At 40.2% G+C, this 15464-nt stretch overlaps 3 protein-coding genes across 4 annotated transcripts; 1 reads left to right on the forward strand and 2 right to left on the reverse strand.

Annotated features, from left to right (window-relative positions):
• The first annotated feature begins 14 nt into the window (after positions 1-14).
• LOC100641616 (uncharacterized) lies at positions 15-4965 on the forward strand. Its single transcript, XM_019994843.1, has 9 exons — positions 15-455; positions 683-830; positions 1899-2013; positions 2346-2465; positions 2512-2736; positions 3050-3377; positions 3535-3647; positions 3716-4663; positions 4727-4965. Exons 1-9 carry the CDS (start codon positions 53-55, stop codon positions 4877-4879), a joined length of 2553 nt encoding a protein of 850 aa, XP_019850402.1. The 5' UTR covers positions 15-52; the 3' UTR covers positions 4880-4965.
• Positions 4922-6361, reverse strand: LOC100641744 (dolichyl-diphosphooligosaccharide--protein glycosyltransferase 48 kDa subunit-like). Its single transcript, XM_003382613.3, has one exon. The coding sequence runs from the start codon at positions 6333-6335 to the stop codon at positions 5001-5003; it is 1335 nt and encodes a 444-aa protein (XP_003382661.1). The 5' UTR covers positions 6336-6361; the 3' UTR covers positions 4922-5000.
• Positions 6362-6480: 119 nt separating this feature from the next.
• LOC100636102 (DNA-directed RNA polymerase II subunit RPB1-like) lies at positions 6481-15414 on the reverse strand. Of its 2 annotated transcripts, none has more exons than XM_019994828.1 (23): positions 15297-15414; positions 15105-15247; positions 14706-14978; positions 14309-14470; positions 13936-14217; positions 13719-13880; positions 13092-13312; positions 12906-13038; positions 12723-12847; positions 12459-12669; positions 12186-12398; positions 11653-11901; positions 11358-11576; positions 10885-11107; positions 10616-10826; positions 10169-10313; positions 10010-10115; positions 9436-9866; positions 9009-9359; positions 8839-8946; positions 8601-8783; positions 8337-8540; positions 6481-8224 (listed from the first exon to the last, which is right to left on the reverse strand). In XM_019994828.1, the coding sequence occupies exons 2-23, from the start codon at positions 15183-15185 to the stop codon at positions 6716-6718; spliced, it is 5802 nt and encodes a 1933-aa protein (XP_019850387.1). In that variant the 5' UTR covers positions 15186-15247; positions 15297-15414; the 3' UTR covers positions 6481-6715. The 2 variants fall into 2 exon arrangements, with proteins under 2 accessions (XP_019850387.1, XP_019850381.1); XM_019994822.1 differs by having other exon boundaries at positions 15105-15250.
• Between the last annotated feature and the right edge of the window lie 50 nt (positions 15415-15464).

A 15464-nucleotide genomic window follows, 5' to 3' on the forward strand; every position in this document is an offset into this window, starting at 1 on the left:
TTTTCAGAGCTCATTAAGCTTATCATTGTGGCTAATAAACTAACTACTAATAATGGTTCAAGGGCGTGGCTCCATTCACCACTTGGAACACCCATTCGCTGCTGCCAAAATAATAATGGCACAAGTGTTTCTTCCCTGCGAGAGCCCCCAATGGCCAGAAGACAAGAAATATTTTTCCATCCTCTCCAAGCTAACCTCACCCCAAGAGCTAAAGGACCTGGTCGAGTCTCATAGCGAGGAACAACAAAAAAAGGATGAAGCTGATCAAGTGGTGGTATCTACAAGCCAGAGGCTGAAATGTCTTCGTGGCTTAGTCGTCTTTTTGACTGAGATGGCTTTTGAAGAGGAGACAGATGTTTTCTTTAAGACGACATTACCCTTTATATGTCGCAGTGCTTCCTGTCTCGATGTCCTTGTCCCAGATGAAGGTGTACCATTTATTCAGCAACAAGAAAGTAAGATTGCTTGTTAAGCTCCTTGTTTTTTCATAATTGGATTCTTTTTATGAATTGGCTTCCTCATTAACATCTCATATTCAGCTAAAATGTGCAATGCATATGCATGTATTTACACGTATACTACTTTTGTATACGCATAACAAAGAAGCAGTCAAATATGCCAATAACGTATTGGAATTTTAATAATTAAATTCGTATACTATTCTTTTTTTAAAATCCTCCAGGTGCTGCCGTACAACTTGGTAGGAAGCTGGTTCTCTCATTGATTGCAAATGCCTTTTTGTGTACAGTACCACGCGAGCATCCACTGGGAATAAAGAATCGCAAGACATTCAATTTTGACAAATTTTTTGCCCTATTTGTGACAGGAGAGTAAGTATACAGTTGTGGATCATAATAATGTACATGTATACCTGTACATGTGTATACTGGCTGGGTTTTTCACAAAGCATGCTAAGTGTGCTAAAAGCATGCTTCATGAGCTGACAAGCATATGATGCAACTTTAAATTTATTTAAAAATCTAATCTTGATCAGAATCAGCTCAAACTTGCTACACAACATAAGAACATGTATATGTGTCAGGAAAAATTATAAAAATCGAGAATTCTCTCCTAGTGATTTTTGACAAAATTTGACCAAAGACCCTGTACAGAGACTAGTCTCGCGTAGCCAGACCACACCCTCCGTGCCTATGGTGGGTCTGGCAAATTGACCACACTCCACCCGTTCTGGTTCACCCAAAAATGGGTGAACCAATTTTTTTGCTCTACTTCACCCAGAAACGGGTGAATTGATACAGTAACTCTTGACTCTTCTCTTCTACTGCCTTCTTCTTAAGTGACAAAAAGCTAGTGGAACAACTGTGACAAATTATACATCTTCTCCCTCTCACGGCCCGCTTGATCTATGCCAATTAAAGGGCTACCAAAGCTCTCTTCCGAAAGATCACCATCTCTATCAAGTAAAAGAAGCCTTTTGCCTTTTAGGTCCTGCTCTTGAGCTCCCTGCCAGAAAGAAGCAAGCATTCACTTCATGCATCCACTTCACCCATTTTTGGGTGAACCAGAACGGGCGGAGTGTGGTCAATTTGCCAGACCCACCCGTAGGCATGGATAGTGTGGTCTGGCTATGCGAGACTATACAGAGACTTTGGCCTGATTTTTGAAGAAATTAAAAATTCATAAATTTTGATTGGAATCAGTTCAAACTTGCTACGCAACATAAGAACATGTATATGTATCAGAAAAAACTATAAAAAGGAAAATTTTCTCATAGCCATTTTTGACAAAATTAATTTTAGTCACTTAAAAATCTAAATGACAAGAAGCTGAGCACCATGCCAAAATTGGAAAATCTTTGTGTACAGAGTACATGTATAATATTTTAGAGACAAAAAATCTAAAAACTGATCATTTTTGTTTTCCATTTATTTGTGTAGCTATACTCGAAAAATGTCACAGGCAGCCAAGCTAAGATGCATTTTAAACTATTTTTATCGCTCATCTCTTCTTGAAGAAGAAGGCAACCCTGGAATTGTAACATACACGAGACAAGTAAGCATCAGTTATTAATTTCACCTGCAAGTTTTGCTTTTAAACTTATATTGTTTTACTAACTACATGTGCATTAGCAACAAATATGACTATGTCAAGCTTTAGTTTCAATAATAGTCATTATGTTTGCCAGCCTATAGACTTTACAAAAGGAATCAGTATAAATTGGCTAAAAAATTGTGTGAGATATTTATCAGCTATTATTACGCATTGAAGACAATTATCAATGAACTGTATAAGTCAAGTGTAAAATAATCTCCCATAGCTTGTTAATGACAAGTGTGATTATTGTCAACCTTATCATATGTTATTATTATTATTATTATTATTAGGTTGTGTCTCCTGAACAAATGCCATCGTTGAACGAATGGAAGGACTCACAGTATCCTCTCTGCCATATATCCATTGAAAACAATATAGCCATTGAGGATACTGGTAGCAGGAACCTACAGGTAACCACTCATTAGTCCCAGTACATCAATACAGTGCACTCTACAGGTGGATTTTGCTGCAGCTCATATTGGGGGAGGAACTCTTGGCGGTGGGCGTGTCCAGGAAGAGATTCGTTTCTGCATATGCCCTGAGTTGCTTGTATCAATGTTGATAATGGACGCAATGGCGGATAATGAAGCTATCATGATACAAGGAGCAGAGAGGTTCTCAAAGTATGAAGGATACGGGTCGACATTGATGTACGATGGAGACTATCAGGACCCATCAGAAGTAAGTTAATAAGTTTGTGCTACATTGTATGTATTCTGTGTATCATGTGCTAATGCTAAGTGTGTGTGTTTTTGTGTATATGTGTGTGTGTGTGTGTGTGTGTGTGTGTGTGTGTGTGTGTGGACAATTATTGGTAAAAAGATATGTCTATTTTGTTTAACTTGATTTATTTTGTGTGTGTCTATGTAGTCACTTTGTTTTGATAATGTAAACCACTGTTTTTGTTATTACTTAACGAACAGATGTACATGTACTAAACGTGTTTGTTTGTTTGTTGTTCTAATAGTAATGATTTGATGCCATGTTCCTTTAGAGAGATATATTTGGGAATCTGAATACAAGCCTTGTGGCCATCAACGCCATCAACTATCAAGGAAAGTTCAAGCAGGAAGAGCAGTACAATGCAGAAATGATCCTGAGAGAATTGAACAAAGCGTTTGTTGGTTTTGTTTGCAAGGACGAGAGGGGGGACCTGCTGTTGGACTTGATAGCCTTGAATCAAGGAGAGTACGACCAGAGAGAGGAGGAGTATGAGTTTGATCCCGAGGACTGCTCTTCACAAGCAACTGCCGATGATTTATTTGATGCTGAAGAAAATGAAGGAGAGGCATCTCAGCCTAGTGAGGTGGCTGGTACACCTGGTAAGCTAATATCATTGTAATATCATTCCGTGAGTGACATAATTTAATAATGGTACAATTTGTGGTTGTTATGGAAGGAAATGAGGGCCAGGAATGGCTGGGAAACCTTTCTACATGACTTGTTCCCTTTCTTGCTATTTCATTTCTCTCACTACAGCTAATGAAGCTGCCCAGTCTTATGCTAATTCATTGGTGATTAATGTTATAGAAGATGCTAAATCCCTCCTGACATCAAGTACTGTACAGACACAAGGTCGTCCTTCCTCGGAAGTAAGTTAGACAGCATTATAGCTATTTTGTACGTTATAAATGATTCAATTACTATTGCTTTATTTTAGGGTGAGCCTGATTCACCACGAAGCTGGTCGTCCAGTTACACTGGTGAGCCTATGCTACCGTTGGAAGTTGTTGATGACATTATTGATGATGTTATAAAGTTTGGAATCAGAGAAGGAGTTGAAAGAGCAAATGCTCAACCCAATGACCCGGAACCAACCCCACCCACTCAAGTAACCCCGCCCATTAAAGTAACTGAACCAGTCCAACCTACTGCTACTCCTCCTACTGAAGTAGCTCCGCCCACTGCTCCTCCCAGGGATTCGTCAGATATAAAGCTTTCTATTGATCTGGGCCCCTCTCCAAAGAAGACTGTTATCAGTAAAACTGGTATTAAAGGAGGCAAGAAAAAGAGGAAAGGGCACAAGTCAAAAGGCAGCGGCACTCGTCACCTTTTTAATAAATCAGCCTCAACCGATGGGCCGACCTTTCTTGATCCTCTCTCCCTCCAGCCCTCAACCTCTCGTATGAGCATAGCCTGGTCGACTACCTCTACTCGTGATGATGGATCAATGCCACCTTCACCAACTGAACTGGACGCAATCGCATTACGCATGGTTGGCAACAACATTGAGGACTATAGCTCACTGATTGCTGATATCGTCATACGGAGTGCGTTGGCATCGTTGAGACAATCAAATGATATCAGTACTCAACTCATGAAACAAGTCCAAGACACTCCCAGTCAAGCTAAGATCAATTCGTTCCTCCACAGTCTGGAGGAAGCAGAGCCGGTCTCTGACTGTGAGGAGAGACTCCTGGTTCCTTATTCGCCACGCTGGTACAGCTTACAGAAGAGCACTCTCCGTCCTGTGGCTACCGGCAATTGGGGGTGTGGGGCGTTTAAAGGAGACCCGCAGTTGAAGGCTATGCTCCAGTGGATGGCAGTTTCTACTGTTGGCAGACCAGAAATGAAGTACTGCACATTCAAGGATGCTAGGATGGAGCAGGTTAGCAATAATTATTTTTTATTAAATTGAGTGCATACCATTATTTTCATTATTCTTTTATAGTTTCAAGAAGTTGCTAGTGCTGTGTCAAAGTCAGTAGGTACAGTTGGTTCATTGTGTAGTCTAGTAATGGACTATTGCTCCAAGAGATCAACTGGTGATACAGACATCACCCTCTTCAACTCAATACTAAAGTCATTATCAGATAATAACTGATTTTGATGACACTATGTATTATCACTATTATTATTGTCATTATCAACTTGAAACTTTCATTTATCAAAAAAAACTTTGTAAACAAATCAATGCTACTAATGCTAACTAGTACTGTCATCAATCAGTCCCTTTTCTTCTTCTTGTCAGTATCAGGATCACGGTAATGAAGGAAGACACAAGAGAAGAGAGCCACACCAATCATCATTGAAAAAGCACTGAGGTAGTAGGGATAAGCAGACGTTATGAATCTTTGGTATTGAGTATGTTCGAAGGGCCTAACAGAGACTTGAGTAGAACTGAAGAGATGAGTATAGCCAAGCCTATTGTAATCAACCTTAAACTGGAAGACACCATACACATCAGGTAATTGGAATAAAATGTAATATAATTTCCCATCTCTTGTCTTGTTGAGGTATGTACGCACAAATGGGTCAATGCGTACAAACTCCATCTGTACATCTGTGCCAGTATAAGGGACCCATTCACCACCTACCAGCTCTTCTATGTTAATATAATAATAGACCATGTCCTTTACTGTGTAAGAAGCAGGGGCTTCCTCCTGTCCTTCTTTATGATGGCGTACGCCACTGACACGAAGTATTCCCTTCTCTTTGAACACCCACTGACCAAGAGCTCTTGCCATGGCCCGATTCCCACTCAGTGGATATCCCTTGGAACCTTTTTGAGCTTTCTGTACGGATGAAGCAAAGAAAGCATTGCTAAAGAAATCGATAGAGCCACAGAAAACGACTCTAGCATTGTTACGAGCTTGAAGACCTGCTATGAGGAGAGTGCTCTTGCCAACAGCATGAGGATACTCTGTGATAGCCTGAGATGGATTGTATGAGTATGAAGTGGTGTAACCGGTCATTATCTCAAGGACCAGTGGATTATCTGGATCAGCCAATAGCCCCAAGCCATTGTACAGGACTGGGGAATTGGTGTCATCGCCAACAATGAGAGATGAACTAATGATGTTTGATTGGTCAACCACAAGGCGTGTGTGCTCCCCGCGATCCTTTGTGTCATAGTTCATGTGATCGATGACAGAAGTGTCCCTCTCGTCAGGTTCTATGCCCACTTCCATAGCAAACTCACGCAATATGTCACCCACTTGAGAGCTTGCAGCTACCAAAATGTTGCCACCTTGATCGACAAAACTAGAAAGAGAGGCCACGTCGATGGTTCCGCCGAATTCCTCCACAGACGGAGCGAATATTATAAGGTTCTCGTAAAGGTATTCGCCATACTTCACCAAAGCCAAGTTAGGGTCGTCGGCCATTTTGAAGGTGAGTTGAAATCCACGCTCAGTGAGATCGGAGAAGAAGACTGAATGAGTGTCTTTTGTGGCAAGGTTTTCCAAGAGGACAAGAGTCTTCTTTCCACCGCTGAGAACACTTGTCGCAGAAAATAGAACACCTAAAATAACGAACATACTGGGCGCCATCTTTGTCATTGTTTTAAAATAAAAATGTACATGTGGATTCACTGGATTGGGCATTATGGGCAACCGAGCATGCGCACAACTATATTGCATTGGACCATTGGTCTCATTAAGACTCCAATAATAATTATTGTAAAATTTGGCATTTTCAGTTGAATTTATGATTGATAATTATATCTAATATTGAAAAAATCAAATCACAAACGTGAATCAAAATAAATTAATAATAATGATAATAGATTAAATTAATTATGACAAGACGTCAAGTAAAGTAGAAAAAAATCAAGTCCAAGTAGTCAAAGTCAAATATGCACGATAACAACAACAATAATTATAGAAAGTTAAATATATTAATACAGAGACTGTACACCATATTACCACACAACAAGTTATTAAGGTGAAGGTGGCGAATATTGAGGAGAGCTTGGAGTATACTGAGGCGAACTCGGAGTATACTGAGGTGAACTAGGAGTATACTGAGGTGAACTAGGAGTATACTGAGGTGAGCTCGGGGTATACTGAGGTGAACTGGGAGAGTACTGGGGGGAACTGGGAGAATACTGGGGAGAGCTTGGGGAGTACTGAGGCGAGCTTGGAGTATACTGAGGCGAGCTTGGAGTATACTGAGGTGAACTAGGAGTATACTGAGGTGAGGATGGTGTATATGGTGGCGAAGTAGGCGAATATTTTGGGCTCGAAGGCGAATACTTTGGGCTTGATGGTGAATACTTTGGGCTTGATGGCGAATACTTTTGATTTGACGAATAATATTTTTGCTTTGATCCAGAATAAGCAGGACTCGATGGACTGTAGCTGGGAGATGAAGGGCTATAGCTTGGGGAAGATGGGCTATAGCTGGGGGAGGATGGGCTATAGCTGGGAGAGGATGGGCTATAACTGGGAGAAGATGGACTATAACTTGGTGATGAAGGGCTATAGCTCGGGGAAGAAGGACTATAGCTAGGCGATGATGGGCTATAGCTGGGCGAAGATGGACTATAGCTGGGTGAAGATGGGCTATAGCTCGGGGAAGATGGACTGTAGCTGGGAGAGGATGGGCTATAGCTAGGAGATGACGGGCTATAGCTCGGGGAAGAAGGGCTATAGCTTGGTGATGATGGACTATAGCTGGGGGAAGAAGGGCTATAGCTTGGAGAAGATGGGCTATAACTTGGTGAAGTTGGACTGTAGCTGGGAGAGGCTGGTGAATAAGATGGACTTGCTGGAGAATAGGAAGGGCTGGCTGGTGAATAGGAAGGGCTAGCAGGAGAATAAGATGGACTCGCTGGTGAATAAGATGGACTTGCTGGTGAATAAGAGGGGCTAGCAGGAGAATAGGATGGACTAGCCGGTGAATAGGATGGGCTAGCTGGTGAATACGAAGGACTTGCTGGTGAATAACCTGGTGATGCTGGTGAATACTTTGGAGAAGCAGGGCCACCAGGAGAAGCAGGGGAATAACCAGGAGAAGCAGGAGAATAACCTGCTGGGGGATTATATGATGGAGAAGATGGACCAGGACTCCAACCAGGACTATATCCAGGACTAAACCCACCAACCTCTGATTGTGCTGCTGGAGAGAATGCAGCAGACATTCCTGGAGTCATTCCACCAGGAGTCCATGCATCCATATAGCTAGGGGTAGCACCTCCCTGCCATGGCGTCATGGCTGGGGTCTGACTACCAACTGGGCCAGATCCACGTTCAAACATCAAACCAGGTATCATCATCCCGGTCATTGTTCCTGATATCTCCATTGCCGACTTGCACTTCTCTGCATCAAGCATCAGTTCAAAAGCACCAGTACCACCTTTAGGCAACTGGCCCAACATGATACACTCACTAACTCCTTGCATCTTATCAACCTCTGCATGACCAGCAGCCTCCATCAATATATCAACCTGTGGAGAGACAATTGAATATCCTTTAAAATGTGAACAATGTACATGCATTTGTAAAAATTGCTTGAAACTTTATTCTAAATATCTGTTATAAGTAATCATATTGGCTTACAGTTTCTTCAAATGAGCATCTCATCAGTGCTCCTACTTCTTGTCTGTTCACCCCGTGTCTAGTGACTGCCATTAAATGACCACGGCACGTCATAATATCGCAGAGCAAAGCCAAGTGACGATAATTAACGTAAGAACCATCAAAAGAAATGACATGATTAATCTCTTTCTCTAATGCTTTCCTTACCGCCTCAATACCAAGCACCTATGGGGAAGCAAAAAAATAAAATAATAATTTCATGTATATACTCTTATTAATTCTAACCTGAAATATTTCCACAATGTGATTGGATGTTGTACGAACAGGATCAACGGAGGGCTCACTCAAAACCCGGAGGAGATTGACCCCATCAGTCTCAAGTATCCACTCCTGTATAGCCTTGAATTCACCTTGCTCACTGATAACAATACGCTTCTTTGAGTCTTGAGTAGGATAGTGCATGTACACCTGAGAGAATAATAGTAATATAGAAACTATCATCATCAATAATATTACAATGTACTTTAGATATTTGCTCGATTCCTTGAAGTGTCATGTCTGACAGCAGATTAGCTTCAAGGCAACGCAAGAATGTCTCATCCTCCATTTTATCCAACTGCTCCTCATCAGCCTGTTGTATACAAAGAAAGGAGCACAATATGAACATAGTATGATAGCAAAAGGGAGCTTTACCTCTGATTGATATTTCTGATCATCGCTGTTCATTAGTCTGATGCGAAGGACTAGCTTCTCTGCATTATCATCATTGAAAAGACAACGGAGATCATCACCAAAAGTGGAGCTGATTTTCTCTGCAATTTGTTCCATGGTCAACTTCTTGTCTGTCATCCTTTTACGATCCAATTCAAGACGCAGGAGCCAAGGTGATATGAGCGCAGGATCAAAATCAGGCATTTCATAGTAAACATTAACAAACTCCTGATCTTCGGCAATCACCGTGTTCTGTGGGTCTGGATCATAAAATATGGACGTGTTTGCAGTCACTTTACTAAGAGTCGTGTGCTCTATACGACACAGAACATCCTAAAAGAAGCAAAAATTAGTAATAATTAAGACACTGAAAAAGTATATGCCTATATATGCTATTGCTTATATGTACCTTGCATTTTTCAGCATCACGTGCCGCTTGTCCTAATAAAAAGATAGTCAGTGATGGGGTTTTCGGCTTCTTGGACACGTTAATGATTTCCTTAAGACGAGGTACCCCCAGAGTTACGTTCTTAGCAGAGACTCCAGCATAATGAAATGTGTTCAGTGTCATTTGAGTGGCAGGTTCTCCTAGTGACTGAGCGGCAAGTGCTCCTACCATCTCTCCTGGCTGAACGTGTGCTCTCTGGAATCTGGTCTCAATCTCTCCAAGGAGCCATTCAAAAGCTTCCTCTGTGAGTTTGTGCTCCTCTGCCATTCTCTTAGTGCAGAGGGTGGATCTGAGGAATATGGAGAAGAGGAGTGTAGCATTGATCTGTGCCTGTCTTGATAGAGCATCATCTCCTTTAACAACAACCAACTTATCATTTAACTCCTTGACACCTAACAATCATAACAATAGTAATAATAAAGTAGTTTATGCTTTAATTTGTATTTTATGCATGTCTTAGTATAGGCTTTTGTTTTTTCTATTGCATAGTTATAATAATTATTATAATAATCAAATATTAATCTATACATTATACCTTCAATAACTTTCGAAGGATGAAGGTCAACTTTACTGCGAGTGTCAATGTGAAATATCTTCTGTGCATTCCAGATGAGTCTTGTAATATTAACAGGTAATGCAACCTAAACCAATCACCAGTAGACTCTACATACTGTAGCTCATGCCTGATACTCACTTTGCTGTTGCCAGTAGGGAATATTGATCTTAGAGCTGCCCTGTCTTCTTTCAGCTGCTGAAACTCGTCCTCCAATTCCTTCTGGAGAGTACCTGACTTCATTAGATCCCTAATGAGCTCATCTCTAAAGAACTGCCTCAGTTGTCTATAGGAAGAGAACAAGCACATTAATTCAAATTGATATACAGACACATAATGGGTAAGTGGTAATTATAATTAAGCTTGAGCTGATTTGAAATTTCTGAAGTTGATCAAAATCTGGTCAAAGAACCTGTACCAAAAATGGCTACGAGAAAATTCTCCCATTTTCATTTTTTTCTAATACATACATGTATACATGTTTTCATGTTGTGTATAGAAAGTTTAAGCTGATTCTGACCAAAATTGGATTTTTCAGAAACTTTTAAAGTCGCACAACAACACTTGTTCAAACTACTGATACTGTACCTTTGGTTTGTCACATCAAAGTAAAATTTCCTTTTAAACGCAGCATCTGATGGTTTTATAGTTGGCAACTGTTGGAACTCCATCCACATCCCATCCATGCCGTCCTCTCCATAGCAAAGCTGAATCATTTGAGAGTTTGAGTTCCTGATAGTTCCATCATAATGTGCCATCAGACCTTCCATAGCTTTCATCAATCGTCTCTGTATGTAACCTATGCACAGTATAATCATCAAAAGATTACAATAATGGATGTGCTTTAAGTATTGTACCTGTTTCAGATGTTTTCACAGCAGTATCTATGAGTCCTTCTCTTCCTCCCATAGCGTGAAAGAAGAACTCGTTAGGAGTGAGACCGGCTAAGTAAGAGTTCTCTACAAACCCTTTGCTCTCGGGTCCATAATCATCCTTAATGAAATGAGGTAGCGTCCTGTGTCGAAAACCAAACGGGATTCTCTTTCCTTCAACGTTCTGCTGTCCCACGCAAGCTATGACCTATAATCATAGCAATGAAATACCGTAGAGCGAAAAATTTTCAAGGGCTGTAAATTTCACAGATTTCGGTATTTTTGAAAAATTCGCAAAAAGTATTTCCATGAAAATCAAACAATTACAGTACAAGATGGCAGACGGCATAAATTCGCAAAAATTAAATCTGCAAAAATAGATTTGTAGGCAAATTTGCAAAATTTATATAGCCCTTCAAAATTTTGTGCCATACAGTATAACTTTTGTGTGTGAGTACCTGTGATATGTTAATCTTTGATCCTTTCGACCCAGCTGTGACCATTATCTTGAAATTATTAAATTCAGAGAGACTCCTCTGGGCGGAGCTACCTGTCTTGTCACGTGCCTCGTTGAGTATCCTGTTCACCTGGTTCTCAAAGGTCTGACGAAGAGTGTTGCCTGGCGTTGGCTCAAGCTCGTTATTGTGAGCCTTCTTGATAACTTCAACAACATCATTCTAAAATAATAATAATAATAATAATAATAATAATAATAAACATGTAACTGCGGTGCTATAATGATGGATTTCTTACCTTGGCAGATCTAATGGTTTTCTGTATATCATTATACGTGAGATTATCAGCAATGGTGTCACCAATACCAATGCTATGTCCCTCGAGCATTAGGAAGTTATTGACGACAGTCTGGATGTTACCATAAAAGTTACGAGCAATATCAGGGCCAAGCTCCATTGCTACGACATGCATGAGTGAGCCACCTTTATTACCAAGAGTGTCTTTGGATAAGATACCAGAGAGAAGCTGACCGTGTTCAACCAACACCTATTACAAATGCATGAAATAATATAATGTATTGAAAAGTATACCGTGTAGCTAGAAATTTCTGTGGCCGCGAATTGCCATAAAAGTGGCTTTTATTTTTGTATATTCACCATGCCTTTTAATTTAAATATATAAAGGATATATCCTTATAAAGAAGAATTAAATTTCTGCAATTTTTCCAAATATGCAAAATGAGCAGAAATTTTGGGCCACAGAAATTTCTAGCTAAACAGTAAATTATAAAATAATTTATTAATGCTTTAACTACATATTGTAAAGTATACCTTGGTGTCTCCAGGTGATATCCATTTGTATGGCCCATTGTCCTCATCGTCAGGATGAGTGGAGTGTGTTCTGATCACGTTCACGTTGGTCCCTGGTATTATCAATGAAAACAACTGCTTCCCTGTCCACAGGGGCTTTGGTTTCAATATGGCGGGGACAGGCATCTTACCGTCCCAGGAAGGGAGCCACATTAATAAATTCATCATTGATTCCTATGATGACATGTCACATGATATTTAATAATAACACATTCATGCAGTGTTATATAGTACCTTTTCTAGGAACACGTCTCTTTTGGTGAATTTTGTAGCAGCAGTGAGTGAGTCCTGTACAATACCCATCACTGGCCTGTTTGATTGAGGGGTGAGGATGTTACGGTGAACCATCATCAGTTCCTGTATCTCTGCCTTTGTCTCTAGACTCTGGGGTACGTGAAGATTCATCTCATCACCATCAAAATCAGCATTATATGGAGTGGTAACACTATAATAATAGAAGTAATGATAATGATAGATACGAAATCAGTTAGTCTGTACCTCAAATTGAGTCTAAAGGTGGACCATGGTAATATCTTGACCCTGTGGCCCATCATAGACATCTTGTGTAGCGTCGGCTGACGATTGAAAACAATCAAATCATCATCTACAATGTGTCTCTCAATCTATGAGATGGAGGATATACAGTAAGTGAGTGAACTGTATGATGGCTACATGGCTTACTTTGTAGCCATACTGCAAATGGAGGTCGCTTGGTTTGGGATGATAACGAAGGTCAATCCTCTCCCCGTTCTCACGTATGATGTACTTAGCCCCTGGATACTGATTGTGACCACGTGCCACAAGCTCCTGCATTCTAAGTACATGCACACATGATGTACAAATCACATGACACGTGATCATACGTACCTGTCTATGTTGAATGGTGTCACTACTTCAGGGAAGGTAAGGTTCTGTGCTATGGTACGCGGTACTCCAACCTGATCAATGGAGAGGTTTGGGTCAGGAGTGATGACGGCACGTGCTGAGAAATCAACACGTTTCCCCATGAGGTTCCCACGAATACGTCCCTCCTTGCTCTTCAGCCTCTGCTTGATCGATTTCAACGGTCTCCCTCCTCTTTGAACAGCCTACAGGAAGATAACAGGAATTCTGTCAATAGGGTTTCCTACAGGGTTTTGGCACAGTGCTCCTGCATGCAGGTTCTTGTCATTGGATTTTAAAGTAGTTCGACCATATACTGTACTATAGGGTGTATTTTTTCAAAAATGGCTAGGAGAGAATTCTTGATTTTTATAATTTTTTTCTGATACATATACATGTTCTGATGTCATGTAGAAAGTTTGAGTTGATTCAGATCAAAATTGGATTTTTTACAAATTTTTTAAGTTGCCCCCAAAGCTACATGTACATGTATGTACAATGTACATGTACCATATCTAGTGCTTTTCAGCTCACTTACATGTAGCATGCTTTGTGGAGGAATGTCAATAATGCTAGGAATGCATATGAATAGAGGTGTGTGTGTTCACATACTTTAGGCATTCCTGGTAATTCATTGTCCTTGAGTGTTGCTACATGAAACTGGAGCATCTTCAAGTCTTCCTCGATGATGTGCGAAGCTGCTCCGTTTTGCTCATTCTTGATAAGCTGCTCATTAGCTTTGACAATATCGGACAACTTATGAGTCAGATCATCCTAAAACAGCAACAAATAATAATAATTACAAATTTACAATGCATTGCAGTAGTACCTGGTTCCTTGCTGATCCATGCATCACAACAGCAGGTCGTACAGGTAGTGGCGGTACCGGTAGCACTGTGATTATCATTGAATCAGGACGAGAATAATTAGGATCAATTCCTATGATACGACAGTCATCATCGGACATATTCTTGAATATTTCAAGGACCCTCTCAGCTGACACTACTATCTTCCTTTCCTGCGACTCCTCATTTATCTCCTTCCATTCTGCCGTTATCTCTAAGCCTATCTTTCGGAGTTTCGGTTGATAACGACCACACCCACCACGAGCCTTATTAAAAAATAAACAAAAAGTAAGGTAAAAGGACGATTATTATTATTTTTTAAAAACTTAAAATTATTATTTCATTATTCTTCATTACCATCATTTTAGGATCATCCATCATAGTAGTGTTCTTGTCTTCAGCTCCTCCTCCTCCTCCATCACAGATCCTCTTCACTCTTGCCAGTGTATAAATATACTGGAGACGTTTATGAGGGACTGTCCTAGTCTTCAATAATATGTCTTTCACTTTTGGGTCATCCTATAACAACAAGCAATGACAAGCAAACAAAATTAATTTAGCAAACAAATAAATTGTTTGGTTTCTCTAAACATAATAAATCTGACAAGCATGTGCATTAAGTGTAAGATCTTTGAAGCTATACTGCTTTGATTAAAAATAAATAAAAGTGTTGATTGATTTATCATCAACATCTTAAAAGCAGCCCATTTATCAAAGTGTACACAATTATTATTATGAGGGACACACAACTCACAGAGTCAATGAGCAGACGTGAGCAGTAGAAACAGACACAGCGCATTATCTTCACTATCTTTGTCATGAAGCAAACATGGAAGACAGGCTTAGTGAGACTAATGTGTCCAAAGTGACCGGGACATGTGTTCATGTTACCGGCACAAGTCTGACAGCGTGACGCCCTGTCAATGACGCCTTGCCTCGGGTCCATCAGTCCTCCCATTTTAGGCTTCCCTCCCTCCATCGTGTAAGGGTATCTGATTCCATCAGGGACTGTCACCGATCTACGTTTCTATTAATATTTAATAGTAATAATACAGTGCATTATTATGTATATGTATACATCATGTGTTATTTTTTAATTTTTTTTTGTTCATTATTTTTTGCAAAAGTAGAGTTTAATTAATATTAAACCTACTATTTCTTCTGCTGAAAGGATCCCAAATTGAACTTTCTTCACTCTTTTCAGTGGCGCCGAGGAGTCTAGGGTGGTCGCCATCTTGTCTTCTTCTTCGTCGAAATATCCGGTATAGCTGTATTACTGCACCAGACACTTCTTTACTGCTAGAAATGTCATTATCCCCCAGAGATTATATTCACAATCACTTACCGCCTGTTTTTCGACTTCAGTGAGCACGATGGAAAGCAAGATTACTCTTCTACCAGTATTTCTTGCCTCCTATTGGCCCACCAAAGGCTTTCTGTCTTTTCTTCTTTCAACCGGCTCCTTTTTATACTTGACCCATTACGTCATTTCTCTAGAATCATGTGATTTTCT

The sequence above is a fragment of the Amphimedon queenslandica genome, unplaced genomic scaffold (genome assembly GCF_000090795.2).
Source record: "Amphimedon queenslandica unplaced genomic scaffold, v1.1 AMPQUscaffold_13520, whole genome shotgun sequence".
Taxonomy (NCBI): Eukaryota; Metazoa; Porifera; class Demospongiae; order Haplosclerida; family Niphatidae; genus Amphimedon; species Amphimedon queenslandica.